Source organism: Crinia signifera, chromosome 19 (genome assembly GCF_055691185.1).
Source record: "Crinia signifera chromosome 19, ASM5569118v1, whole genome shotgun sequence".
In the NCBI taxonomy this organism is placed as follows: domain Eukaryota; kingdom Metazoa; phylum Chordata; class Amphibia; order Anura; family Myobatrachidae; genus Crinia; species Crinia signifera.
The window spans coordinates 107272703-107300333 of record NC_139226.1 but is presented as its reverse complement, the minus strand read 5'-3'; the positions used below and the strand labels follow the sequence as shown (position 1 = coordinate 107300333).

Below are 27631 nucleotides of genomic sequence, written 5' to 3'. Positions count from 1 at the left end.
GGGCGTGGCCGCAGGATACGGCCGTGGATCGGCGAGCTGCAGACGTGAGTTTGACAATCCACGGCTGTTCTCAGCAGAACAGGTCCGACTGCTTCTAAAGTCGGGCCTGTTCTGGTTCTGCTGAGATCCCTGTTCAATGCTGTCGGGAAAGACAGCATTGAATAGGGACCCACTGCTATTTCCCCCGTCGGGAATATCGCCGAGAGATTGAATAGAATAGAGAGAGAGAGAGAGAAAGAATGATTACACTTTCATCACAGGTCCTTTGCCCATTCACTTTATCTAACTATCCAGAGGAACTGTAGAACATAATACATTGTACATGAGATCAGCACAAAAATGTACAAGAAACATACATTACATTACAGATTATATCCATGTGGACCATACAAACAAATAATACAATAAATAGTGTGCGTGATACATTTATAAATGATATTAATAGAGCAGTGGATTACAATAGTTCCAGATGGTCGATCTACAGCTGAATATTTACTAAGATGGGATCTCTATTTCATATGGGATGTTGCGATGGACAAAAAATCAGATACTACAGGATCTATTATCTTCAGAAGGTGCAAAATAAATAAGTGGATTATGATTGGTTGCCCATACAACTCCCATCTTAGTAAATTTGCCCAACAATGTCTAAATCAGTGGTGTCAACCTCATGGCCCTCCAGCTGCTGTGGAACTACATGTCCTAGCATGCCCTGCCACAGTTTTAGCAATCCATTATACAAAATCTGTGGCAGGGTATGCTGGGATGTGTAGTTCCACATCAGCTGGAGGGCCATGAGTTTGACACCACTAGTCTAGATAGACAGTCAATAGGTCTACCCCAAAAGGTCGAAATGCAATAGGTGAACAGGATCAAAATGCCGACATGAAAAAAGGTAGACATAATGTTGTGGTCGACATGAGTTTTTCATGATTTTTATTTTTAACCGGCTTGTTCTTACTTCACCCTCCAAGTGGGCATAGAGGGAGAATATAATAGTGTTCCGGGCATAGCATGGCGCAGGAAGCATTATATTAAATGAAGTTCCATGTTGACATCGACACCAACAAAAAAAATCATGTCCACCTTTTCTTCAAGTGTGTTACTTTTTCATGTTGACATTTTGACCCTGGCGATATTTGGTGGTAGAGCTTTTGGGGTAGACTTATTGCCTATATTTCTAGACACTGTCTATCAAATAATCCAAACCCGGATTACAAATGAATAATTTTTATCACAGGGCTATCTGAAGCAGACCCCGCCCTGTGCTCACTAGATATTCACTTCACGGACCTCGCCCCTATCTCCCCCCCCCCCCCCAACTCCCACTGCGCTGGCTCATTAGATAGGCACAGGTTGGGACCAGCTCAGTGCTCACTGCTGCCTGGGTCACCTGTCCGTTCAGCCAGCGGCGCCCACCACAGGCCCCGCTGGCGCCGCTCCCCCAAGCCACCGCAGGGTCTGGCACATATGCAGCACTGATCTGAAGCTGGTAAAGACTATACGGTGTGCACCCAGTGCGATATCACCTGCAGGGGAAGTAAGGTAGCAATGTCAGTATATATGTCGTCTGCCACATAGCGAGTACACAGACCAGTGATTTTCAACCATTTTACCTTACGGCACACTAAATAAGATTTTAAAGTTGCCAAGGCACACCATGAGATCCCCACAGGGCAAAACACATGGCCCCCCACAGGAAAAAAAAAAAAAAAACTATTGGCCCCCATATAAAAAATAAACAATCACACTGGTCCCCTCAGGTAACAAAAATAAAATACATTGGCCCTTTACATGAAAAGAAGAGACCAGTAAATAACAGTTGAACTGGTGGTGGCTGTAAACTGGTTTGGGCATCTCTAGATCTGGGGAACAGCTCAAGGCACACGCTGCACTAGACAATGTGCCCTATATGTCAGTGGATCAGACAAAATATCATCTAGTGTGTACAAAGATTTTAGGCAACTTCAATGATGGGAGTTTAAATATTCAGAAGTCATGAACTAATTTGTAACTGTTTATTTTCTGGGATGTAGTTCCCTCCATCACCTGTAGGTGTCCTCACCATGGGAAAAACAATACAGCCATCAGTGATCTTCTTGTTCTCTAGGCGGGAGAGTTTGTGTACTCTCTTCTTCCAGTTTGGATGACTCGCCCCTGGAGTTCCCACTTGATAATGTCAGTAAACTCTGGGTTGTATAACACCAATTCTGAACTTAATGATAAGAGCTCTGACCAGGGTTATGCATGAATTTAATCAAACTGTGGCCCTCCAGCTGTTGTGAAACTACAAGTCCCATCATGCCTCGTCACAGTTTTGCTATTAGGGATTGCTACAACTATGGCAAGGCATGCTGGGATGTGTAGTTTCACAACAGCTGGAGGCCCATTGTTTGGCCATGCCTGGATTAGATTCTCCACTATGTCACTGGGCGGCTGACGTCTTATGATGTCAGCAGCCCGCCCCAAGCAGGCAGCTGCCCACATGCGTTTGCATTGGGATGCTCAGCATTTTCTTGGGTCCACCCAGCGTTTACTGGGGTACGCCCAGGAAATGCTGGGCATCCCCATGCGTACGCCTCCTGTCCGCCTCGATACGACCCCGCCTGTGTGAACACCTCGGCGACTATGCAAGCCGCCAAAGGCGTCTGCACAACAGCCCTGCACATGTGCATATGCAAATAGAGCGCAAACATGCCGGGGACCGATCAGACTAGAATGACCCCCATAGATTTACACAGCCATGCCCCACTGCTCCACCTGAATGCACCCCACTGGATAATAAAGTTTCTGTCCAATTTGTGATGTCAAACAAACAAAAAAAAAAGATGAAGACAACTAAGTTTCTCTCTACTAATCTACAATATGAACAGTAATAAAAAAAATAAAAGATTTAAAAAAAAATAGAGAGATTAGTGATAATGTGTTGACCATTTTGTACTATGTCTCATTGTCTCGGCTTATTGAGCACATCTGCCACATTGGTCATGTCAACCAGATCTGTCTGAAATACATATTAATTCACTAAGACACAGCCCGGTAGCTGAATCCAACTCCCCGCAAGGACATTGTTCCGGATATTTGATGGGATGCTCCCAGGCTACCAAGTCCCAACTTTAGCAAAGTGATGTACAATAGGTAGAAGGTTACAATCCAATATTGACCCAAATGTAATTATAATACTGTTCCGCTCAGCACAGTATACTCCATCCATAAGTACATACTGTATTTGGTCTCTGTATACAGAAATATTAAAGGATTCAGAGGATCCCCATCCTTGTTACATGACTAGTTGCTGGAGGACCTGCTGTCCTAGATGTTCCAGTCCTTGTGAAAGACATTAATCATCGAGTCTTCCAAAAAATGATTAAAATTCTTTGTAATACTTTATCCGCTGACCAAGCTGTTTATACAGAAAACACGAGACACTTATGGTGGCTGGTGTCAGAGTTCTTGAGTCATGGGCTCGTCTTCTCCACCCTCACCATGCTCTTCCTCAGGAAAGTGACAGCTGCAAGCGTCTTCTTCTTGAGTCTGCTTGACTATGGGATGAGGAACTGGCATAACAAAAAATAAAAAGTTTATTGAGCAGTTGATCTATAGATAACAATTGATAATCATTTGTCCTATACCATTTCCTGGTTCTCTTAGGGCCAAGCTACACTAACAATTTGATGGTGGTGCAAATTATTACCCGCATTATACGTATTCAGTAACGGAGGTGTGTACTATTACCAACACTATTGGTCACTTTAATTAGATCAATATGACAGCTTATTACGTAACTTGCTAGAGCTAGACTGTGATAATTTGCATCGATTATGGCAGATGTATATCCACCAAAATTCTAGATTGGTCAATAGAGCCATGGTAGACCACATATCGGAACATTCAAGCCACAACCACTGTGGATAACCCTTTATTTAGCCACCTTTGTATGTGTTAGAGACCAGTGTAGCTGTTTCATGCTAAGATGAGTGTAGATGGCGTAGCCGGCAGGATTGTTAATGACCACCTCGTTGTGTGCCGCTAACATCTTGAGGCATTTGAAGCCCCAGAAGGTTGTGCCAGCATTCTAAGTCTCTGATTACATTCTGCTCAAAGAGGAAGATAACTTTGAAGCTACATATTTTTGAAACTGGACTTTGCAAAGTGCACAGGTTCTCAAACTCGGTCCTCAGGACCCCACAAAGCGCATGTTTTGCAGGTAGGCCTCCTCACAGAATCAAGTGAAATAATTAGCACCACCTGTGGATCTTTTAAAATGTGTCAGCGAGTAATGAGTGCACCTGCCGGGTGACCTGGAAAACGAGAGCTGTGTGGGGTCCTGAGGACCGAGTTTGAGAACCCCTTCTCTAGTTCATACATCAGTTTGATATGTCTGCGTGTACTTTTAGCTGGAGAACATTTGAGAAATGCAGCAGGAAAGTGACATCCTGAGAAAACGATGACTTACTTTTCTTGAAATTATTTTTCATTTTTTCCAGGTATTGCACAGAGAAGAACAACCCAAAAAGTATGAGGCACAAGGCAATAAGCACAGAGATCGCAATGACGATGATTATAGTAATGCTCAGGTCAGGTGGCGATTTCTCCACCGGAATATCTAAAGTAGAATAGTGATTAAACAAATACATTAGTACAAAACACATGACATGTATAAAAGGCTAACTACTCCTCACCTCTATAAGGTGAAGTACCGCCAACACTATAGGCCACTTGACAGACCAAATTACTAGATGTCATAACAGAAAGTAAAAGCAATTTTTGCGGAGACACGTCTGTTTCAAACTTGCTGGATATGAAGAGAGGGAGCTGGGAAGATATTGGGGGGAATTTACTAAGATGGGATGTTACTAAGTCGCAACCGATCAGATACTGTCTATTATCTTCTAGAAGGAGCTAAATAAATAAGAAATAGGTTCTGATTTTATTTCGCTCAGAGCAATGTCCCATCTGAAGCAGAACTCCCATCTTAGTAAATTTCCCCTAGAGGTAGGAGCAGATTGGGACTGGGCTTAGGGAGGAAAGGTGAGAGCCAATAAACTGACACCGCTCAAAGTGAAAGTAAAAACTGTCACCGCTCAAAGTGAAATAACATTGCTGAAGCCGTCATTTTGACAGGCTTTTAACTAGTGACATATGGTATATTTTGTTCTATTTTTTCATCTGAATTTCAGCTTTGGTCATATTCTTTATCATTTCACATAAAATGGAAAGGTTTTAAAAATGTCTTAAAGTTCTTGATTGGGCCATTTGTATCAAAGTTCTGCTTGGTATATGCCGGATCATCATTAATTGTTGTGATTGGTCATAAGTAAGGAAAGGAGAGTTCCCAATTGCTCTCTAGAGACAATCTCTAATTCATACTTGCCTACCTGACCCTCTCCTTCAGGGAGAAAATGCTCTGTTCCTGGACTTCCCTGGTAATGTATGATTGGTTGAGTTTGAAGAAACTCAGGGAGCCCGAGGTGTGCTCCCAACACCCAGTGCGTGGCCTAAATCGTGCATAGGGGCTGTACGTACTTATGGACCCTCTCCCAAAGGAGAAGGGCCCCGTTACTCCCCTAACCCCTCTCAGCCATAAGGCCAAAGAGGGGAAAAAAGGGATCGGTGGGTCCTCTTCGCCGAAGTTTAGAGAGACCCTCTTTCCTCAACCCCCGGATGGGTTAGGACTGTGGGTCCTCCGTACCCAAAGGTATGGAGAGACCCGCAGTAAGCTTCTCTCCGCTTTACGGCTCGGTGTCGCCCCCTCGAAGCTCTCCCCAAAAGTGTTTCTCGCATCCCACGGTTAAGGTACTAAGCTGGGCTTTTCGCTGTCTCCCCATCAGAGGCTACGAACCTCTGGAATGGGAGCAATCTACTCAGTCCCAGCGTTTCTCCGCTCCTTGGGAATGGATATGTATGATTGGTGAGCTAGGTAATTGATAAGAAATGTGTTTCACCACAGGTGATGGCAATCCTACATTACCAGGGAAGTCCAGGAACAGGGTATTATATCAACAGAATAGACATCAGGGAAATGCAATCAGGGCCGGTGCAAGGCACCGGAGCGCCCCAGTCGAGTCGGGGTGGGGGCACCCCGGGGGTGGGGGCGGGGGGTACCTGTTGCACCGTCAGGGGAGCGGGCAGGGGGGTCCATGCTGGCGTCTGACAGGAGCCTGCAGTTGTGTCCTTGCCGCGTGGGTACCTGCGGCGCTGTGTATAAAGCTGTCGGCGGCAGGGGGTCCCTGCAGTGAATAAGAAATCACTAGCGCTATGCGGCGGCGCAGGAAGAGCTTCTGTATTGAAAACACTGGCCGCACGCTGATTGGCTGAATCGCATAGCCCGGCGGATAGCGCTAGTTATTTCTTATTCACTGCAGGGACCCCCCACCGCCGCCAGCTTAATACACAGCGCCGCAGGTACCCGCCAGCAAGGACACCCCTGCATGCTCCTTTCAGAAGCCGGCATGGATCCCCCTGCCCGCTCCCCAGACGGCGCAGCAGGTACCCCCTTTGCACGGGGGGCGAGGGGCGAACTGCTGCCCTCCAGTGGCCGGCGCCCTAGGCAAATGCCTAGACCTGCCTAGTGGTGGCGCCAGCCCTGAATGCAATGTTCTCAACTGCCTTATTCTTACGTTGCAGAGACCAAATGTTATTGTGAACAGCTCCATAGAAATCAATGCACTGATAATGGAAGAGCAATCAGAAATATGTATAGCATATGCTATATTCAGCAGTGGTCCTATAGAGTTGTCCCTATTTTCTGTCACTCTGGCTGGGAGTTACGACATGGACTTACATGCTGTGAGGATGCCTGGTAATGATGTAGCTGCTCTCTCAGTAACTCCAACAATGACATTACCACAAACCACATCCGATGTAAAAGTTCCATTCACCAAAACGACAGATCCGCGGGCTGAGCAGCTGCGCACACAGAAGTACAATTAACTGTTTGCAGCAAATGGATAATAAACATTCACACTGTATACTACCAAATCCTGTATCTAATGGGGTCAATATGGTGCTCCCCATCCAAACTGGCAGGAGGTTTGTCCTGGTACATGCGGCTCCAAGGGGTGTGGTATAAATCACGACAGTCGGGATTCCGACAGTCATTACTCAGACATCGGAATCCCGACTGCACAGCTGGGGGAGCGCAATGAAGCCCCTTGCGGGCTCGCTGTGCTCGCCACGCTGCGAGCCCGGTGGCGAGCTGCGCTCGCCACCTATTTTATTCTCCCTCAATGGGGGTCGTGGACCCCCACAAGGGAGCAGTCGGGATTCAGACATCGAAGGAATGACTGGAATCCCGATTGTCGGGGAGCCGCCCGGCACCCGCTCCAAGAATGAGGCAGGCACTGACGTTATAAGACGTGAAACCACCCCCAGGTCAGGCCCGGCTGCGTTCACATGGGGATGCCCAGCATTTTCCTGGGCACAGGCATCGTTTTTATGGGCACGCCCAGGAAACGCTGGGGGTACCCATTCGCCTCCCCCCCCCCCCATCTGCCCCATGTTTGCAAATATCTGGGTGACTATGCAAATCGGCGAAGCCATTCACAAAGAGGGGCTGTACATAGGCATAATAGAGCATTCGCAGTCCCCACCCAAAACATCGGGACGGGGTAGAACTGCGAGTCAACATGAATCGGGCCCAATATCGCTGTTACTGGGTGAATGTTTGCATCCTCTCTATCAGCTGTACATTCTGCTAGGAAATCTAACAACAAGATCAGCACTTACTTTGTCCATGGTTTACAGATGCCCTCTGTCCCAGGGTTGAATGTGCCCGGTGCACAGGTCACGCATTCTGTGTCAGACACAGGGAAATAATTAATACAGTGTTTGTCATCATATTCAATTCTTACCTCTAACACAAAATTTTTAGAGGGCTCTACCCAGTTATGTTTCTCACAACTTTCAGACCTCCCAACATGACCCTCTCCAGGAGGGACACATTGCTCTGTGTCTGGGCTTCCCTCTTCATTTATGATTACAATCACCTGTGGTGAAACGCCTTTATTATCACTTAACCTGTGTAATACAATGGCAATCATGCATTTAGAGGGAAGTCCAGAAACAGAGCATTGTGTCCATCCTGGAGAGGGTCATGTTGGAAAGTATGAACTTTTAATAATAATTGATTTGTGTCCAAATTCTGAGCACCGATTTTTTTTTGTTGAATTTTGGCTAAAATCCATCATTTAGAGCCAGATGTACAAAGCTTATATATGGCTAAAATGGAGAGTGATTACCAACCAGCCAATCAGCTCCTAACTGCCAGATGAGAGCTGATTGGTTAGATGTTTATCACTCTCCATTTGATCACTTTTCAAGGCTTAGAGCATCTCGCCCTTAGACATAATAATCTTTTCTAGTACAAGGTTTGCTTCTGTGAATAAAGTTGGACCAGCTTTGTATTAGAGCAGCCTGTTCCATCATCTCTGCTGTGCGAAATGGGTTACAGCTGGGAAATCACAGACAAAATCCGGCTATAAACTGAATGATAATCACAATGTACTGTATGTACAAGCAGAAAAATGATCAGGATCTCTCAGGGCCGGTGCTAGGGTGTCCGGAGCCCTCCTGCAAACCATAAATTTTGCGCCCTTTCACATTGCCATTGCAGCAAGCTGCAGCCCGATTGTGGGAGCGTATGCAACATGCGATCCTATGGAGGATCTCTGGTGTACATGTATGATGTACATGTATGCATAGAGTATCTCAGTGATCATTTGATTGACAGCTGACAGGCGCAGGGAGCAATGGGTAGGGGGCGGATCCGGACATGACATGTCATCCAGGCATTCACAGACAGCGCTACATACCTCAGCGCAAGTGTCCGTGAGGAAAAGGGGGCAGGTCGCAGGAGGAGGACAGTGTGTGCGCAGTGCAGGGAGCTGCTCAGCCTCTCCATAATGCCGCCCGCTGTCAGACAGGCACTGTGGGCGGTGTGCAGGCTGTGTGCACTCGCGGTGCAGGGAGCAGCTCTTTATACTGCCGCCCGCCTGCTGTCAGACAGGCGCTGCGGGCGGCGTGCCGGAGGCAGGGACAGTGAGGGATGAGGCAGCTTTAGCAGAGCAGGCAGGGAGACAGCGCCTTTTCAGCATGGCGCCTCCCTGCTTTGCAGGAGCTGCTGAGTGGGTAGCGCCGGCCCTGGGATCTCTTAATTCATTCAATTATCTAACCCATCTTCCTGACCAACATTTTGCAGACTCTATGCAGTGATCTGTACAATGCGCCACTGCCCATACATCGCTCAGTACTTGGGGGGCACACTATTTTTGGAAAATCGCTAAGTCCTTCTAGTATTTGGCCTGAACACAGTAATGATAATCACAGGGGGTCTTACTTTCTGCATGAAGCTGTTGACCGGCTGGACATGGGTTATCCTCACACCGTGTGCACTTGGCATCCGCACATTTCTTCCCCGGGATACACTCACATACAGCGTTGCTGGTAGACGTGCACGCCTCTTTATACCGGTGTATTCCTTCAAAATAGAGAACAAAGAGGCTTTTGTAAGGATATTGTAGGGGTACTGGGGGAAGTTTAGGAAAGCATAAGCTTAACAGGGATTATTTAATAAGATGGGATGTTGCCATGGGCAACCAATTAGAATCTACTTCTTATTTATGTAGCCCCTCCTAGAAGATAAAAAAAATAGAATCTGATTGGTTGCCCATAGCAACATCCCATCTTCAATAAAACTCCCATCTTAGTAAATAAACCCCAATATGTCTTGGAAATGCCTTTGTAAATAAATATAAAGCGTATGATGCGAGCTGAATGCAAGTAAATACATGTGCACCAGTAATAGCATAGCTTGTAGGTCCAGAAGGGAAGCTATATAACACATAAGTGCCTCAGAGGGTTATGCATGTGGTACTTAAATATGATAGGCTTGCCTGAAGAGGTGAGTTTTCAGGGAACGCTTGAAAGTTTGGAGGCTAGAGGAGAGTCTTATTGTGCGTGGAAGGGCATTCCAGAGGATGGGAGCAGCCCAATTAATAAAGATATGTCAAATTATATAATGCTGTTTATACAGAAAAATGATAAAATAGTACAATTAAATATGGGGAAATCCTGAAACATTCTACAGATAAATTTCCAGAGCACCATTTACTTCCTCTTTCGCAATAGCTGAATCTTCTGTGTGATGTTCTACAATAGGGTATATTCCTATATGAACTTTAGTAACAGCAATTACTCAATGCCACAATGTTTATTTACAAAATTGGCTTACGTATTGCCAAATCCATATGTTCGAGGGGAATATTATTAATTCTTATTATTGTTTACTTTTGTTGTGTATACTAAGAGCTCAAGAAACAGTTATAAACACAGCAGCCATCCAGTCCTCTCTGGTTCACAGCCGGTATTCAATTACCCGCAGTAATTTACCATGGATGATTGACTCACCCGGGGCTATTCAATTGTCCTCAATGCCTCTTGTTTCGATTGCCTATATACCCTGATATTTTTGTGAAACACATAGGTGGGGTGTTTAGCTCTCAAACAAATCGTATATTTGAATAGCCCAAACCTAAACATACAAAACTAAACAAGCAAGAGTATCCCTTATCCAAAATGCTCGGGACCAGAAGAATTTTGGATAATGGATTATTCCGTGTTTCAGAATATGTGTATAATTCAATGATGTATCTTGAGCTATCTTGCATTTATGTTATATATACACATCAAACACATGAAATACACACAAATATATTTTTTTTGTGCATAAAACAAGGTTTTAAAACATGAAACAAAGTTTGTGTACAATCTCAGATAGTGAATTTAATTGCTAAGCATTGATTTTCTTGCACATATTAGGGCCAGTTACATATCATGTCGCTAGAAGTGCTGGTACGAATGTCCCCAGTACCACTTTTAGCAAAAAAAAAAAAAATCACTTTCTGGAATGTATGGTTTTCGGAATAATTTGTATAACGAATATTTGGATAAGGGATACTCAACTTGTACTACTACTTCTACTACTACTAATAATAATAATACCCCATTTTTTTGTGCAAAAATCTAAATACACCTCTATGCTCAAATGACTCCACTGTATTGCCCTGTTCCTGATCCTGGCAATATTATGAACATTAAGTGACTCTACTGTAAATTGTGGACCTCATGGAACTTCACTGTTTTAACCTCCTCCCACGGCACTCTTTCATGGTCCCACACAGTAATATCCTTTTCAGACAGCAAATGCTCCCGAGGCACGGGTGCATCCTGGGAGCAACCCGGCATTTGCGAACTGAAAGCTGTCTTCAGTCGCTGGTGTCACACAGGGGCAGGGCGAAGTGGCGGCACATCATCGGGGGGCACAAGGGGAGGCAGCGCTTGGAGCTGAGGATGTCTCCAAGCACTGCCTCCTCCATAGTGTGAACAGCCCGGGTTACCCACTCACACTACACTTTGACCCGGATTAGAGCCGTGTTCAACCCTTGTCATGACCATGGTTGAACTGCCGGGCTGCAATGGTGCCGTGGCGCTTTCAGACCACAGATCAATCCAGGTTAACACGGCAATTATTATCCTTTTTTAAACCACATTTGTGTTTCATGTGTGTCAATTTGTTTATTGTGTGTCCATACTTCGCTATTTTTTAGTAATAACAATAAAAGTTACATTTTAATAAACTTGATCTCCAGGTGCATCACACAGTGACATACTCTCTTTTGTCTGTTCCTTAACACGGCAATAACCCGGGTTGATTTGGTGGTCTGAAAGGGGTATAAGTATCACATTACATTTTCACCCAAGCTAAACCCAAAGCTCCCCCCCACCCCATCAACTTACCTTCACACTTGGCACATGGTTTACAGCTCGGCATTTTATTTGGAAGTTCCATATAACTCTTTGAGGGACACAGTTTACATTTCCCGCGTTCTCCAATAAGAAAGTATCCTACAGAATGGAAGATATTTGCAATGTTATTAAATATTCCCTACCCCTGTGGAGCACAAAGTACATTCCCTATCACATGTACACACTCAAACGCACTGGTGCATCTATAATGGGTGCAAGGTGCGCGCTGCACTTATTTTATGGTGATTCGCACCAGTGCAATAGGGATAACACCATGAAAGCGGAGTGGGAGCCAGGTTCCCAGAGACCTGTGCATGCGGGGGAGGGAAGGGGCCAGGCAGGGGGCTGGAGCAAGGGAACGTCCAGCTTTTTTATGGGCGTTCCCCTGGGAACACAGGTGTGTCAACGCTTGCTCGGGGCTGGCGGCTGACGTCATGTAAGTATTGACTTATTCTTCAGTCCGAAGGCTGCAGTGACCATCAAATGAATTTTCCTCCGTTCGTCGTAATCCTACACATCCCCTCGCATGTAAATCCAATAAAATCTTTAATTATAAAACCCCCATTAGTGAACGGCCAATCACATACACACATTACACACCGCTATTACCTGGGTTACACATTTCGCAGAACCCTCCTTGTTCTTTATAGCAGCTGCGGTCCTGAGCAATCCCAGTTTGCAGGGAAAACAGGAGACAAGCCAGTAAGTTCCACCCCGCTGTCTCCATCCTGAGTTATTATTGTAGCTCTGCAGCTATATTCCTATCTCACAGATCAGAGGCTGTAAAAAAGGGAAATGGATAATTTATGACAATGGAAAGATCTGCCCAGGTCAGTAGCAGTTCATGGGAGTAACCAGATACAGTGTAAATAGATACCAGAGTGGCAGCTTAAAGGCCCATAAACACTGGGGGATTTTCAGCTGAAAGCAGGTGCAGCTCAGTTTTACTATTTGAGCTGCTTTCAACTCAAAAGCCACTCAGTATGTTTGGCCCGGCGATGGCCGCGGCCGCTCATCTGCTGGTATTAGCAGCAGACAGGGCTGCCACTAGGGAGGTGCTTTGGGTACAGCTGTCCCGGGCCTGGCCTCTCTGAGAGAGAGGGAAGGGCATAGGCAACTAATTTTCCCCACCGCACCCCCCACCACTGCAAGACCCATAAGTTGTTAGCGCTGTTCTGAGCTAAGAAATAATGGGCCTTGCAGAATAATCGCACACTTGTAACACATGGGAATGTTGCGTTCTCAGTGCGCTGAACGCAGCCCTGTAGAGTCCCGGAGGCTTCTTCATCTCCAGACGCCGGCAGCCGCTCTGATTGGCTAACAGTACGTGAGCTCTGATTGGCTCACCAACTGTGCCATATTTTAATTGGCTGCCGGCTTCCGGAGGCAAAGAAGCCTGCACTCCAGGAGCAGGGGGACATTTTGACTATGCAATTAGCTCAATCAGTGGCGTAAGTTCATCCCAGGTGCCCGGAGGCAAGAAACATGTTGGTACCCCCCTTCATGCCTGGGAGATATACAGTATATATATATATATATGCTATATATAGCAGATAAAGGGGGTGCAGTGGTACTGCAGGACATTGCAGACTATGACTCGGAAATACAGAGACATCTCACGGATACAGCGACATACAAAAAATTGTCCAGTAATCCGACACCGGCTTGCCTTAAAGAGCTCAACAAGGTCTTACAGTTGGGAACACAGTGGAATATCCTGACCGACCCTATCAGACAGATACTTTGCCCAAAATCACCAGAGGTACCCATTTTCTACACGCTCCCCAAAGTCCACAAGGGAATTAATCCCCCACCTGGACGTCCCATTGTGGCAGCGCAAAGATCCTTGTTACAACCACTTGCAACGTTCATTGATGATCTTCTCCAACCACTTGTAAAAAATCAACCCTCCTTCCTGCTGGACACTTCTGACTTTTTGACCAAAATGCATTTATGCATGTTCCCGACAATTGCTGTTTAGCAACTATTGATGTTACGAACTTATACACCATGATCCCAAACTCCATGGGATTGGCTGCACTACGGAACTTTCTGCTAACTCACAGTAACTTTGAATCCAACAAAATTGAATTTATTGTTTTGTCCATGGACTTGATTCTTAATCACAATTTCTTTCTGTATAACAATTCGTTTTATCTACAACTGCGCGGCTGCGCAATGGGCTCGTCGGTCGCGCCGACATATGCAAACATTTTTATGTTCTCCATTGAAATTGATGTGTTTTTCTCTGCTACAGTTTTCAATGATCATTGTTTATTATTTAAACGGTTTATTGACGACTTATTTGTGCTTTGGCAAGGGGATCAGAGTGTCCTTAGGAATTTAATCTGTGCTCATAACCTCACAGACAGCCCGATTAAATTCACCTTTGAAATTGACCACGATAATGTGCATTTTTTGGATGTCGACATTTGCCGACACAGCAACAATTTGGTCACCAAGGTCTACATAAAAAAAACAGACCGCAACACTATGCTCCAACCCCAGAGCTGCCACCCACGTAAATTGATTAACAGCCTGCCATATTCACAGATGATCCGATACAGGCGGATCAATAGCAATGACTCCATGTGTAATGTACAATTAGATGAATTTATTGTGAAACTGCAACAGCGGGGTTATAACCTTAGCGATTTACTGGCCTGTAAAAAACGAGTCATGCGACTCGACAGAATGGCTTTGCTCAGCCCTACCACCCGCAAAAAGAAAGATAGCCTCACCAACATTCTCCCCCTGGTTTCCACCTACAAGACTGCTTCCAACATGGTGACCTCCACCATTAAAAAGAACTGGCCGATCCTCCAGTCTGACAGATCACTTCCATTCAAAGAACATAGGGTTATGCCCTGTTTCAAAAGAGGCCCCAACCTTAGACAATTACTGGTCAAGACTGACATTAAATTCCAACCTGACAGCCCCACGTCGACATGGCTTCCTAACGACCGATGCGGCAACTTCCGCTGCACATGCGTCACCTGTCAATTCCTCCTGACTGGCGACACATTCAACCACCCTCGCTCAGGTAAATCTTACAGGTTACCTGTAACTCCATGTTCGTAGTATATATGATAAACTGCCCCTGCAGCTTATTATATATAGGAAAGACTGAGCGTAAATTTAAGGAGCGTATGGCAATGCACAGAAGCTCCATTCGCAATGACATTGAAAGCGGTAAAAGTGAAAAACCCGTTGCCAGACATTTCGTCTGCCAAAAACACGCTCTCTCCAGCCTCAGATACCGCATAATTGATTGCATTCCTCCCATGCGGCGAGGTGGCGATAGGAAAAAACTACTGCTCCAAAAAGAAGTTTGGTGGATTCACCAACTTGAATGTTTGGCACCCCGTGGGTTAAACGAACAAATGCCCCTTTCAGTTTTCCGTTAAACATCTTCCACTACTGTACATGGTGCATATATGCTTGTTCCTTTTGTCGGTAGCTCCATCTGTGATCATCATTATATGTATCGTATTACTGTCACATTGTTATTATTATTTTTTCCATGGACTGTAGCCGATTTTCGGCCGCTGGGAGCTCCTGTTCTTTCATGTATCTATTATGTCCTTTTCACATTTTTACTTACATCTTCACACTATTTGGTGTCTACCTCCTTATCTTTTCCTTTCTGCACCCAGCATTTAATGTTGGCTGGGGAGCTCTATGTGATCTATGTACTTTATTCATGGTTACCATGGTAATGGTAATCATTGTGATTGACGCCTCCCAGGTGGGATGACGTCATCTTTTGCTGAAACGGAAGGGGCGTGTTGCATCACTACCCTGGCCGGATCTGTTTGCACATGGTGGGGTCTATATAAAGGTTAATGTTGTATGTATTTTTTATCCTGATGACAAATAAAATTTGAAACGTTGATAAGCAATTGGCTCCTATCTGGTTTCCTTTGAAACAGTCACGAGTGCCGCGCCATCTACATCGCTATACTGCATACTTCTGCTGCGGAGGCACCGACGTCTCTACTACCGGTTGTTGGGAGTGCCGGACCATATATGTATATATATTTATATATATATATATATTCCGGTGCCCTCAGTCTAGAGATATGCAGTACTGAAAAGAACAAATGGCGGCACTCCAAGACTGATGAATAAATAATGTATTCAAAAAAAGTTTGCATGCTACAAATACAAACATAGTGGGCATGTAACAGATCAATGTTTCAGGGCCTGGAGCTCCTTTGTCAAAGCTTCAAAGCTTACAGCGCATTGTTAGGCAGGGCAGGTCCCACTGTGCTCAGGTCAACCGGGTAGGCATAAACATTATGGGAAACGGATAGAACTACAGCCTCTGAGCCATAAATATATTGACCAGGTGGGTATCCATCTATGGCTAAACAAAGTGCAATATAGAGAGGGAGAGAAAGAGATAGACATATAGATATCTCTCTCTCTCTCTCTCTCTCTCTCTTTAAACACACACATAGGTATATTTAGGAAGGCACCTAGGCATATAATGGTATGCAAATTGGAGTGCCGGGCAACTTTGAGCCATGTAACTGTCCCCCCAAAGGTTGGTGTCCTACTTACACTGCCCCGATGGTAACTCAGGCACTCATCTCCTGCCCAGCTGACTGCTGTCTCTACGTGTAGTGTACTGGCCTCACACACTGCAGCGTGTCCCATCCGGCTCCCAGCTCCTCATCACAGTCCTGCAGCTGCATCAATCATCTCTCTCGTTACCCGCACTGGCTGCGGAGTCTCCCGCCTGGCCCGACTCGTCACTGTTGGCTGTCTCTCTCAGAGCGTTGAGTACAGCGGCAGTCAACCAGGGAAAGAGGAGCAGGGGGACGCATCGCAATGCAGTATACAATGAAGGTACCGCCAGGCAGCACCAGGCTAAATGCAGGCGTGTGAGTCGAACATCGGGAGGCAATGGAGCCAGTGCCCCCTTTAAGGCTGGCGCCCGGCGGCAGATGACTCCATTGCCTCCGGGAGTTCCGCCACTGAGCTCAATCAGTAAGGTATCTGCTTCTAGTGGAACAGGTCTTGGTTTCTAATACCCCATGCATAAATATCATTAAGAATAAAGAATGTGATGTCTATTGTCCTGCTAGGAGAGGGAGTCAGCCACAGAAGCGATATCTAAGGCTTTTAATTAACTGATTCAAACTCGCAGGGGGGAAGAGGTGCCCCCTTGTGAGCAGGAGCCTGTCGGCATGTGACTCCATTGCCTCCCAAAGTTACGCCTCTGCATCTAGGGTTGAAGCCCTGGGCTTTTCCCTCCACCTCAGGGCTGTGGGTGGCAGGCTGATTTTTTTAGGTGTAAAAAAAATAATAAAAAAAGACATTTGTTTTCACAGTAGACCTACAAGTCCCAGACAAGGACTTGGAGAACCACAAGCAGCGGTGTAGCTAGGTGCCATGGTGCCCGGAGCAAGGGCATATTTCATGGTGCCCTATATAAGACGCTGTAACGGAATCTACTGCACTATATAAGACACTGTAACGGAATCGTCTGCACTATATAAGACACTGTAACGGAATCTGCTGCGCTATATAAGACACTGTAACGGAATCTGCTGCGCTATATAAGACACTGTAACAGAATCTGCTGCGCTATATAAGACACTGTAACGGAATCTGCTGCGCTATATAAGACACTGTAACGGAATCTGCTGCGCTATATAAGACACTGTAACGGAATCTGCTGAGCTATATAAGACACTGTAACGGAATCTGCTGCGCTATATAAGACACTGTAACGGAATCTGCTGCGCTATATAAGACACTGTAACGGAATCTGCTGCGCTATATAAGACACTGTAACGTAATCTGCTGCGCTATATAAGACGCTGTAACGTAATCTGCTGCGCTATATAAGACGCTGTAAAGTAATCTGCTGCCCTATATAAGACGCTGTAACGGAATCTACTGCACTATATAAGACACTGTAACGGAATCGTCTGCACTATATAAGACACTGTAACGGAATCTGCTGCGCTATATAAGACACTGTAACGGAATCTGCTGCGCTATATAAGACACTGTAACAGAATCTGCTGCGCTATATAAGACGCTGTAACGGAATCTGCTGCTCTATATAAGACACTGTAACGGAATCTGCTGAGCTATATAAGACACTGTAACGGAATCTGCTGCGCTATATAAGACCCTGTAACGGAATCTGCTGCGCTATATAAGACACTGTAACAGAATCGTCTGCGCTATATAACATGCTGACAGCTGTAAATAAATAAATATATATATATACATATAAAGATATATACAGCACAGCAGGCCAGGGCAGCAGCAGAAGCCAGAGAGATTCACAAAGAGAGCAATGGAAGGCCGTGAGTAGGATTGGAGACACAAAAATATGAGAGTTTAGATGGAGAGCGGGGGAGGGAGTGCACTTTATACCTCTTGTCATCCTCCCCCACACCACCTCAGTACATGCTGCTCCACATCCCCTCTCCCTTAAACATAAGTGCACTGCTGCAGTTTACAGTACCTTCAACATTGAAGGAAGGTCTTCCTTGTCGGCGCTGGGTCTTAGCTACTGCAGACAGTCCTAGCTGCCTCCCATGTCTACTGCAGCGCACAGTGCTGGCAGCGCAGCAGCATGGGTCCTCCTGACTCCTGTCGAGCCCCGGCACCATCAGAGGTCAGAGGGGAGAGGGGAGGGCGGCTCCATCACCACTTGCTTCTCCGTTCTCCCTGCTCAGTCACACACAGACAGTGCCGAACTGCCGCTGCGCTGATACTCACGCTGCGCTGCCCGGAAGCCGCACCGGGCAGCAGCAGCAATTCAGAGAGAGGAGGTCAGGAGGACATAGGTCAGAGTGTCAGCCCGCCGCCTAGCCCCACCGCCCGTGACGCTTGGCGGCAGGGACCGGGCGAGCAGGGCAGGAGCCAGGCACCGGGCAGGGCAGCAGCCGGCGCTGCGCAGTTACTTATGCAGACACTGTGACTTCACTTGCAGGGATCATTTGCGGTGGGGGGGCGGGCCGGCGGCGCCAGTCAACCAATCGCCGCCCGGAGCATGAGCTCCGGTGGCTCCGCCCTCCCTACGCCTCTGACCACAAGTCCCAGCATGTTGGGCATTAATGGGCCGGCATAGACTTGTATTTCTACAGTGAAAACAATGTAAAAAAAAAACAAGAGAGACAGACAGAAAAGTATAACTTTAATACACACACTAACACACATCACACTTGCCTACTTTTGAAAACTAGTTTCAGGGAGATTATATTTGGTAGCAGAATTTTGCACAGTTCCCCATTGAGGGGGCGTGTCATGCTCCACTTAAAGGGCGTGTCTAGTGCCATATATGGAGAGATTGTGAACGTGGCACCTAGAAGCGTGGGTGTGTACTGCTACATCTGAGAGGAATCTCTTAAAATTACTTATATCCAAATGTAGATGAGCCCCAAAGCAGTTAGTAAGAGCTACTATACTTGGTAATGTGCTGGGTAATGGTGCTGATGATTAAATGTAAATGTATCTGTCTCTCATTCCTTTTTTCCCCCAAAAATGTAACAGTGTAATGTGGGCTAGATGACATGAGGGAGATTACTAGACTAATGAGGGAGAGAGGGAGATTGCTGCTATTTCAGGGAGTCTCCTGCAGAATGCAGGAGGGTAGGCAACTATGACACACATACTTACCCTATCCACATTAGCCCAACAGAGCGGCTCCTCTCCCGTCTGGGATTCCCACTGACCTCCGTCACGGGGACTCCGCTCAGTCCTGATTGGCTCTAAGCATTTCCATGGAGATGCCTAAAGCCAATACCGCACTGCTTACTGTGGGCCAGATGTACTAATCTTGAAAAGTGATAAAATAGAGAGTGATAAACCACCAGCCAATCAGCTGTTAACTGCCATGTCACAGGCTGTGTTTAAAAAATGACAAGAAGGAGCTGATTGGTTGGAGGTTTATCACTCTCCATTTTATCACTTTTCAAGACTTAGTACATCTCGCCCTCAGTGAGTACTCCAGGCAAGCGGCAAGAAGCGGGAGCCGGAGAGTGGTGGGTGTGGCCATGGCGGCATTAGCAGCCAGCTCGTCCGCATCTAGAAACAGCGCTGGGTGGAGTGGACCTCACAGTTACAAGTGAAATTAGAACCATAAACCGTGACCAACTATGTAAAATAGCATTTCATACAGATGTGCAACAGAGCCACCCACTGGACTTACAATGTATTACCACGTAATATCTTTTTCAACAGAGCACAGCTATATTGACTAAAGAAATTGATCCGTCACACTAACAGTTGTTGATGGATTTCTACTAACGTGCTGAAACATTGAAATATGCAGCAGTGTCAGAGGAGGCTCGTCTGAATAATACTTTATAAGGTAAAAGTAAAGTTGAAAGGAATGTGGGGTGGTCCTGAGCCAAAACCTCTTCCAATTTATGACGCAACCAAAATCTTGCAAAACTAGCAGCAAAGTGAATGCATTGGGGAGAAGGGAAGGGGTGTAACTATGGACCTTATTCTGGTTGCAGCGGCCAAACGTACGTGCGTTCCGTATCAGCGTACGTTTCCCGTACGCGGACGTTGAGCGAAAGTCCACCCACAAAACATCCGCATACGGATGGTCACAAACACCGACAAAGGGGAGTGGCATACGCCACCGTACACGGACGGATCACCGCTTAGACTCCAACAACTGGCGTACAACAGAGCGTACGCCACCGTTTACGGAAGTCTCTCATCCGTTTTCCCACCGACATCTTGCGGCTATCTGAGCGTACGCCAGCTTGCACGGACGAGTCGCTATTGTTTTCAATGGAAAACTCAGCGTATGTCACCGATCGTGAGAGTGAGCGTACGGCCGTGCACGCTGGCATACCCTTCACATATATGGCCCTGCTAATCTAGCCTTTCAACTATGATTAAGCCAATTAAATGAAATTCTAATTGTTATTCAATTATTGTTTTCTATTATCTCAATTGTCTACCTTAATGAACAGCCTAATAAAAATACATTTTACCCCTCCTTACATGTATATTTATTATGTTCTAATGTTGCATTTTAATCACTATCTATGTGTCCCCACATTGGTTTTACGTTTAAATAAAGTTATGTTGGTGTTACAGTGAAAAAGTTCACACATGTCGACTTCTGTGAATTGAGTGTCCTGCTTTTTAAAGTATACAAAAACACTTATTGAATGGGTGTAGATGGTTATAATATAACTACCTTGACATATATAAGCAGGTCTTAGAATGAATCTTACCTAAAATTAAACCAACCTTTACATGTAGAGAAGTGTAGAAAGATATGCTTCCAATGTGTTTGAGGGCTGTGTGTGGCTTGCAGGTAGTGAAATAATGGTTTGGACTTAATAGGCTGCAGCATTGCTTATTACATTCAGGTGTATGTGTTTGAGTAGTAATCAGCATTAATTAGCAGACCCAGGCGTCCGCTCTCATGCGTTATCTGTAGGGGTGGTCTGGAGGTGGCGGTGGCGGCCGCCTGTTTTGTTTCCGAAATGCACAGTGCTTTCGCCGATCGAGCGGTAGTAGCAGCGTACATTTTTTGTGCACACCCCCGTGTGTACGCCCATGTTTACGCCCAGTTTTCCTCATTATTTCGGCCGCTCCCCTCAACACGCCCCTATGCCGCCCACAATGACCGTACTCTTGCGGATAGGTTTTTTCGCACGTAAAGAACCATCCGTGAGCTTTGTGCAGTCGTCGCGCCTGCGCATTGCGGAAGGTACGCATGCGCAGATAAAAAAAAAAACCCGGAACGTACGCTTACGGCCCAGCCGCACGAACCAGAATAAACACCTATGTATCCATGAGCCAGACTAATGGATGTAATTGCTGAAAATCATATGTGACGCAAAAGTTAATACAAGCTTCCCAAATAGTTTTATTTGCCTTTTTCAAAGCATATACTGTTTAGTGTATAATCTGACATTTAGGGGGGCAGTCAATCCCCTCTGCTATTTCCGACGGGGGAAATAGCGGCAAGTGCCTATTTAATGCTGTCTTGACCGACAGCATTGTAGAGGCAGATCGACAGAATGGGCCCAACTTTAAAAGCAGTCGGGCCCGTTTTGCAGAGAGCGGTAAAAGGGGGCGTGTCCACGTAAATAGCCCTGTATTGTCGAGATCCGGCCATTCTCGACAATACAGGGCTGTTTACACAGACACGCCCCCTTTTCGCCGATCGCCAGGCGGGACATTGAATTCCACCTGGCGATTTGCGGTCGAGCAAAACGAAAACGGGCCCGGGTCATGGCTGTTGGGAAGTACCAACAGTCATGGCCAGGTATTGAATACCCCCCTAAGGCTAAGTACATGCTATACAATATTTGGGCTGATTCGCCAATGTTTTTTTTTTTTGTGTAGAGCAGTGATTCCCAACCTGGGGTACTAGTACTCTGCAGACCAGTTGGGGGAAATTGAAAATAATATTGGTAATGGCGGAAGAAGAAATAGTCTGATGGCGGAAGAAGTCTCCCATTGCCATGGAGACGAACCAACGTTGCGTCAATTCCGGTTCTGTCTGCAGCATCATCAGCGTCTCCACTTGCCCGACCAGCAATCCACTGGGAGCTACACGCATACCGCTCACTTAAACTAAATTTGTAAGTAATGTGGATATTTCAAATAGAGAGGAGGGGGTACTCATAAATGAAAAGCCTAATCAAGGGGTATGGGAGAGGGAAAAGGTTGGGAACCACTGGTGTAGTATGTAGGCATGGAATCAGAATTTTTAAATGATATTCTTAATGGGGGCAGTCATATACAAATGATCAATCCAAGAGCCAGAAGGTTATAGTGTATCTCTATATATGCCTAGGACACCCCCTGACACCATCCATCCCCGTTATCTCTGACCTACTGTCACTTACTAGCAGGGGTACAATAAGTAACACATTAAACTGATTACTGTCACTAAGCATATGCTTTTCTCTGTGCCCTGTGCACATACATTATTTGCAGAAGAACTGCTAAGTAACTGATTACTGTTTGTCATCTATCACAAAGATGTCTACTCCATTGTCAGGGGGAATTCAGATGAGTCAGGCTTCCTGTGGGGGCTGCACTGGTGAAGGTCATCACTACAACTTGTAGTAAGCGTTAGGGGCATCCCACTTACCACATGTAACCAATGAGACATAATCGGGTATATCACATTATTATTACTATTACCTAACCATTACTGGTAAATTAACTGGTCCTCCTCATCAGGTTTCAGACATTGGGGCAGATATATTAAGCCTGGTAATTAATAACGCTATGGTTGAAAAATTACAGTTGATTGGCTGGTGCGTTATCACCTTCCACTTTATCACTTCTTTATCACCGCTTTATCACTTCACCATGCTTAATACATCTGACCCACTATTCATTACAACATTTGCAGTATTAGAGTGAGTGGACAGGAGGAGGGGGTTTGGGGAGTTGAGGTCCGGTAACAGGAATGTGAGACTAGGGGGTAAATGTACTATAACTTCTTTTCATTCAAGATTGAATAAATTTAACCCTAGGTTTAGAAAATTGGAATGTGGATTGTAGAATTAGGATTCCAAATTCACGACTGAGACTATGAAAAAGGGGTATTGGCATGTATAAGAGACTAGCGATAGACATTAGGGCATTGGTTCCCAAATGTGGTCCTTAAGGTACTCCAACGATCCAGGTAGTTTAACCATGGCTCAAATCAAACTGATTAATGTACTATTAACGGGTGTGGTATGACAAACGGGATACTGACCGTCGGTCTCCCGAATCCCCACTGCCGCTGCTCCAACAGGGGGGCGAGCGCACAGAAGCCACTTACGGGCTCGGTAGAACCCCACAAGGTAGAATAGCCCCTGTGAGTCTGGATACCGACTGTCGGGCATTTAAATAGTCGGGATTTCGATGTTGGAGTACTGACCATTGGAATCCCGACTGTCGGGCACCCACTAATAACATCACCTGTAGCCAAGCATAGATATACTTACAAACTGGACCGTTTAGGTGCCTTGCGGACTGGATTTGTGGTCCTCTACATTACGGTTAATGTTACAGGGTTAGAGTATCTACTACATGTGCATTATTATTATTATCTTTGTTATAGTTAGATGACGTCCCTATTACAGGGGTTCTCAACTGCTGTCCTCAAGGTACACTAATGGGGAAATCTACTAAAGGTTGATTTTAATTTATTTGAAATAGATGATAATCGATCAACATTGATGTTGTACTTCCAGGGCCAAAACATAGATTTATTAATATTTACAAATTAATATAAACAATTACCTTTTAGCGAATGTGTGTTTCAGTACCTGAAACTCTGTATTAATTAATTAATATCAACCTTAAGCAAAACAGTCCAGATGGTAAGACTTTCCATACTTAAGTACAGGTAACTTAATTAGTACCTCCATCATGTTGGGAATTACTGTATCCCAACCTATTTGCAGTCACAAGTTTATGCAGCCTGGGGAATAAGCGTCACCCGTTGCACAAGCACAGATAGAGGTCTGCTGTAACTACAGTATACGCTGTTGCTTCTGTGGTGAAGTCCCAGTACTGTATAGTGTGTGTGACAGCTGTGGCTAAAATCAGTATAAAGCTCACACATACTTGCGTTACCGTACATTGTCACAACTGCCTGTAATAGTATAGCACACACTTACTAGTGTTTCTGTATATAACTCTCATCACAAGTTCCTGTAATAACACACAAACGCACACACACATACACTTACTGTGGGAACTGAATCCTCCAGGTCAATAGGTGATTTCTCCTTAGCATAGTTACTTCAAAATAATAAAGCAAAAGCAGTGTAGACCAGAGCATATGAAACGAATACACAGACTTTGGAACTTCCCCAGGGGAGGGGCTAAAAAAACCTCATCAGACAATGACTCAGTCCTATAGACCCTTAAGATGCCCACACACTAGAAAGACCTGCGATCGTAAGATGTGCACATAAATAAGCCGTGAAATCTTTTGTCTGCCCTGGACAAAAGATTTCAGGCAAGCGCACATCTTTAGCAAAGATTTTGCTTAAGATCCCATGTGCGTTCCTGTGGATCTTTTGCTAAATCTTCTGATCTTTCCATACAGCGCCGAACATCAGAAGATTCAGCAAAAGATCCGCGGGAGCGTGCATCCGAGCGAGATCGTCCGATTTGCCGCCGATTTTGCGGTAAAAATTCGCCGATCGGGCGGAAATCAGCTGATCGAGAAAATCATTCTAGTGTGTGGGCAAAAGCTCTTTTACACCCCATTTTACATAAATGGCTTTTAAATCCATTGAACAACTATTGTGATCAATATTATATGTGTCGCAAAGTGTTGAGGTTCTGGAGAAACAAAGTCCGAGAGCCTTCTAGGACATTGAAATGGGACCTGTATGAGATAAGATTCCAGGAATAGGGAGTTTTATTAATATCACAAATGAAATGAATCTCTGCTGGTAAATGAATAAAAGTATTACTAGAAAGGGTTGTCTGGGAAAACCAAAAACTGCCTCAATAATGAGACCCAAAATAATTAATGCTGATATCTCATAAAGATCAATATATACTTTTACTGTCATCAAAAATATTCTTGTGCTCTGGGACTTTCTACTTGTGAGTCACACTTACATCCTCACAGTCCTTTAAAATGAAGGGGTGAACCCAACCAGTCATGTCGACCTTATGACCAGTCGACCTTCCTCATGTCGACCTTTATGCAAATTCGACCTTAAGTCATGTCGACCTTGACCCATGTCGACCTTAAGTCAGGTCGACCTTCCTGCCAGTCGACCTAGTGGGGTCGACCTAATGACTGTAGACCTAAGTTCATTCTGACAGATGTCCCGATTCCACTAGTATATGGGTCATAGGGTTGACACATGAAATAGGTCGACAGGCTTGGAAGGTTGACACAAGCATTAGGTTGACAATGGTAAGGTCAACAGTCAAATTATTCCGAACCTGTTGACCTTAGCCATGTCAAACTATTTGATGTGTCGACCTAAACCAGGGATGGGGAACCTTCGGCCCTCCAGCTGTTGTTGAACTACACATCCCAGCATGCTTTGCAACAGTTTTAGCATGGCCAAATAGCAAAACTGTAGCAGGGCATGCTGAGATGTGTAGTTCAACAACAGCTGGAGGGCCAAAGGTTCCCCATCCCTGCCCTAAACCATGTCGATCTTTAGTGGTCTACCTAATGTATGTCAACCTTCGACATACATACAGAATATGTGTGCGCTATATAAATAACTTGTAATAAATAATAATAATAATAATAATAATAATAATAAATAAAAAATGGGACTGTCCCACAAAAATTGGGACAGATGGGAGGTACGGTAACAGTTTAAAATTTATGAATTTTAGAAACAATGGAAGCATGATAAGGTATTTTTCATCAGATGGAAGGCTTTCCAGCGTCTTGGGGTACAGAACTGATCTACACACCTCCATATACAGATACATTTACTAAAGCGTCTAAAAGTGAACAGCGGGGATGTTGCCTTTAGAAAACTGGTACAGCTATGAAATTTCTATTGAGTCCTAGGACAGAATCAGGTTGCTATAGGCAACATCACCTCTATTCACTTTTAGAAGCTTCAGTTTATTCACCCCTACCTGTTCCACATCATTTAACCCATTATAGTGCTTTTTAGATACATTTGCTTGCATACCGACATGTCTATATCTGCCAAATGAAGATAGAATATCTAAACCCTTAATTATTATTATTATCCTTTATTTATATGACGCCACAAGGGTTCCGCAGCGCCCAGTTACAGAGTACACATAATCAAACAGGAAAAAAAAAACAGTACCTAATGCTGTGTACAATATATTTCTCAGCAATATATTGCTCAGTGTCCAGTTTTTCAGAGGGACCAGCAATTTTCCCTGAAAATTGCTAGCAATATTATTGACTAGATTTTTTTTACCCTCTATTTAAATTCATGGTACTCTTTACCTAGCACGGCGCCCACGATTTTGATCGTGGGCATCGCAGGTAAAAAAATCGCGGTCATCGCGGGCATTGAATGCACTAAAAATCGGGTGCGACGTGACCGACGCGATGCCCGCGATTTCCCATAGGGACCAATGTTAAATTTCTCAATTGACCCGATTTTACTGTTCAATGCCTCAATTGACACGATTTTTCCATAGGAAACAATGTTAAATGGCCCACAGAGGCCAAATAGGCACCCTGAACTGTGAAATGGCCCCCACAATTGTTAACGCCACCCCACGATCAACGTCAACCCGAAGCGTGGCGAGCGCAGCGAGCACGCGAGGGGCGGCGGTACGCGTCCTACGACCTTTTCATACCCCCACTATCCACGTCGGCGTGGAGTTGAGAATAGAATAGTGTGGCGAGCGCAGCGAGCCACCGAGCCCGAAGCGTGGCGAGCGGACGCGGATACCTTCACAGGTAAACGCGTCCCTTCGCGGGCTTCATAGGTAACCTCGTCCCCTCGCGGGGCTCGCTGCGCTCGCCACGCTTCGGGCTCGGTGGCTCGCTGCGCTCGCCACACTATTCTATTCTCAACTCCAAGCGGACGTGGATAGTGGGGGTATGAAAAGGTCGTAGGACGCGTACCGCCGCCCCTCGCGGGCTCGCTGCGCTCGCCACGGGTGGCTATTTGGCCTCTGTGGGCCATTTAACATTGATTCCTATGGAAAAATCGTGTCAATTGAGGCATTGAACAGAAAAATCGGGTCAATTGAGAAATTTAACATTGGTCCCTATGGGAAATCGCGGGCATCGCGTCGGTCGCGTCGCACCCGATTTTTTAGTGCATTCAATGCCCGCGATGACCGCGATGGGCGCCGTGCTAGGTAAAGAGTACCAAATTCATTTATGATT

At 45.4% G+C, this 27631-nt stretch overlaps 1 protein-coding gene across 1 annotated transcript; it reads right to left on the bottom strand.

Moving 5' to 3' along the window:
• Positions 1–1322: 1322 nt before the first annotated feature.
• On the bottom strand, positions 1323–24627 carry TNFRSF9 (TNF receptor superfamily member 9). Its single transcript, XM_083163108.1, has 8 exons — positions 24510–24627; positions 12415–12585; positions 11797–11904; positions 9338–9478; positions 7729–7795; positions 6785–6909; positions 4457–4606; positions 1323–3557 (listed from the first exon to the last, which is right to left on the bottom strand). The coding sequence occupies exons 2-8, from the start codon at positions 12530–12532 to the stop codon at positions 3445–3447; spliced, it is 822 nt and encodes a 273-aa protein (XP_083019234.1). The 5' UTR covers positions 12533–12585; positions 24510–24627; the 3' UTR covers positions 1323–3444.
• Positions 24628–27631: the final 3004 nt, after the last annotated feature.

Coding starts and splice junctions, on each gene's coding strand:
- TNFRSF9 (XM_083163108.1), bottom strand. CDS start 12,532: ATGGAGACAGCGGGGTGGAACTTACTGGCTTGTCTCCTGTTTTCCCTG. Junction 7,796..9,337: donor TCAACAGCTTCATGCAGAAA/GTAAGACCCCCT, acceptor TGTCTGACACAG/AATGCGTGACCTGTGCACCG. Junction 3,558..4,456: donor GAAAAATAATTTCAAGAAAA/GTAAGTCATCGT, acceptor TTGTTATGCCAG/TTCCTCATCCCATAGTCAAG.